This window comes from Xyrauchen texanus, chromosome 22, assembly GCF_025860055.1.
Source record: "Xyrauchen texanus isolate HMW12.3.18 chromosome 22, RBS_HiC_50CHRs, whole genome shotgun sequence".
Lineage (NCBI taxonomy): Eukaryota > Metazoa > Chordata > Actinopteri > Cypriniformes > Catostomidae > Xyrauchen > Xyrauchen texanus.
Genome location: NC_068297.1, coordinates 1,307,656 through 1,310,155, shown reverse-complemented (window position 1 = coordinate 1,310,155; position 2,500 = coordinate 1,307,656). Strand labels below are relative to the sequence as shown.

Here is a 2,500-nt window from a genome sequence, read left to right as displayed (position 1 = left end):
GCAAAACCTAGCTACATGCTAAAACATACTAACAAATCCTAACTACATGCTAAAACATACTAGCAAAACCTATCTACATGCTAAAACATACCAGCAAAGCCTAGCTACATGCTAAAACATACTAGCAAAACCTAGCTACATGTTAAAACATACCAGCAAAACCTAGCTACATGTTAAAACATACTAGCAAAACCTAGCTACATGTTAAAACATACCAGCAAAGCCTAGCTACATGTTAAAACATACTTGCAAAGCCTAGCTACATGCTAAAACATACTAGTAAATCCTAGCTACATGCTAAAACATACTAGCAAAGCCTAGCTACATGTTAAAACATACCAGCAAAGCCTAGCTACATGCTAAAACATACTAGCAAAACCTAGCTACATGCTAAAACATACCAGCAAAACCTAGCTACATGTTAAAACATACTTGCAAAGCCTAGCTACATGTTAAAACATACCAGCAAAGCCTAGCTACATGTTAAAACATACCAGCAAAACCTAGCTACATGTTAAAACATACCAGCAAAACCTAGCTACATGTTAAAACATACTAGCAAAACCTAGCTACATGTTAAAACATACCAGCAAAGCCTAGCTACATGTTAAAACATACTTGCAAAGCCTAGCTACATGCTAAAACATACTAGTAAATCCTAGCTACATGCTAAAACATACTAGCAAAGCCTAGCTACATGTTAAAACATACCAGCAAAGCCTAGCTACATGCTAAAACATACTAGCAAAACCTAGCTACATGCTAAAACATACCAGCAAAACCTAGCTACATGTTAAAACATACTTGCAAAGCCTAGCTACATGTTAAAACATACTAGCAAAGCCTAAATCTCCCGTCTCTCTGTCTGTAGTTCGGTGGCGGTGTTGACAGACTTTTTGAGGAATAAAAATTTGGCGAAGTTCTTCAGGGATCGTCAGGCGTCACTCAAGCGCTCTCTTCCGCTGGGCTCTTACCTCCTCAAACCTGTTCAGAGGGTGTTGAAATATCATTTGCTTCTTCAGGTAACACACGTTCCTCATCTTGCCATTTACTTCTGCAATGAGACAGGTTTTGGCGTAGAGAGAATCTCTTACTGTATTTGTTTTGCTCTTACAGGAAATTGCCAAACACTTTGGCTCTGATGAGGAGGGTCATGATGTGGTGATAGAGGCCATAGACACCATGACAGGAGTCGCCTGGTACATCAACGACATGAAGAGGAAACACGAGCATGCAGTGAGACTACAGGTCTGGACTCAATGTTTTTATTGATTGATTGATTGATTTTGGGTGATGTGGTGTAGTGATTAAAGCTGCGTACACACTGCCAGAGACTTTGTCGCTGCAGGTCGCCAGTGGCTGGCGGTGAAGTCGCTAGTGGGCGTTCCCACTACTGGTTGCCTAGTAATGTTTATAAATGACATTCACGGATGTCATTCCATTGCTCTTGACAGCAACTCGCTTTTCTTGGCGATATCAAAGATGAGCGAGAAACAAGGCGTGCTCTTTGCCATAGCGGCGGTTAATCTGCGGCGAAAACGCAAACGCCGGTCTGTCTGGGTCCACAAAACCATTCAATGTCGGAGTCAGCACGGCGAGTACCACCGGCTGGTGCAGGAGCTGCGGCTGGATATACCATATCCATATCATAGAGCACTGGAACATTGCTAACAGCAAGAATTAGCCTTTCATCCATCTTTCCGTTACTGCAGGAGCTGAGAGAGAGAGAGAGAGAGAGAGAGAGAGAGAGAGAGAGAGAGAGAAGGATCACGTGAGCTCTCCCGTCTTCTCTCCTATTTGCTGTCGCTTCCGTTAGTCGCTCTTCATTTGAATAAAGTTGAACTTGTCTCAACTTTGTCGCGTCGCTGGACACGCCCACATCTAGTCGCGACAGCTCGTGTCGCCGGAAGTCGGTGTGCTCTCATTGAAAATGAATGGGATGGAGTAGCTGTCGCGCGCGATGTCGCTGGCAGTGTGTACGCAGCTTACGACTCCAAGCTGGTAGTGCACCAAAATGGACAATTCTGTCATCATTTACTCACCCTCATGTCGTTTCAAACCAGCATGACTTTCTTTCTTCAGTGGAACAGTCTTGAATAAGTAAAAATGTGTGTGACTTGGAATATAGCAGTTGAGTCGACTGCTTTTATTATGAGGTTTTTGTGGTGCTTTTTTGAGCTTGAAAGCCTTTGGTTACTGTATGCTATCATTGTATGGAATAAATATGTCATTTTGTGTTCAACGGGAGAAAGCAAGTCCCATCATTTTTGGGGCGACTATTCCTTTAAAAGAGATGCTAGGGGCCCAATTTTTAAAGCACTAGCACGAAGCATGGCGCCATGCCATTAATCATAAGCTCAAAGTTGGTGGGCGTGGCCATGAAGGTTTCGTATTTTCGTGCAAGCATGCGCTAAGTCTAGGCGTAAGGGTTTGGCGGAATCATGTGCAAAATGTGCTTTTTCTTCGTTATTGCAGCGTCCTATTTTATAGTTCGTTCCCT

At 43.0% G+C, this 2,500-nt stretch overlaps 1 protein-coding gene across 1 annotated transcript in view; it reads left to right on the top strand.

The window, feature by feature from the left end:
* LOC127662266 (pleckstrin homology domain-containing family G member 3-like) overlaps positions 1-2,500 on the top strand; it is a 32,942-nt gene that overhangs the window by 15,781 nt on the left and 14,661 nt on the right. Inside the window, exons 6-7 of the mRNA XM_052153397.1 lie at positions 872-1,022; positions 1,117-1,248. Of these exons, the coding sequence (XP_052009357.1) occupies positions 872-1,022; positions 1,117-1,248 (283 nt within the window). The remainder of the gene's footprint in view (positions 1-871; positions 1,023-1,116; positions 1,249-2,500) is intronic.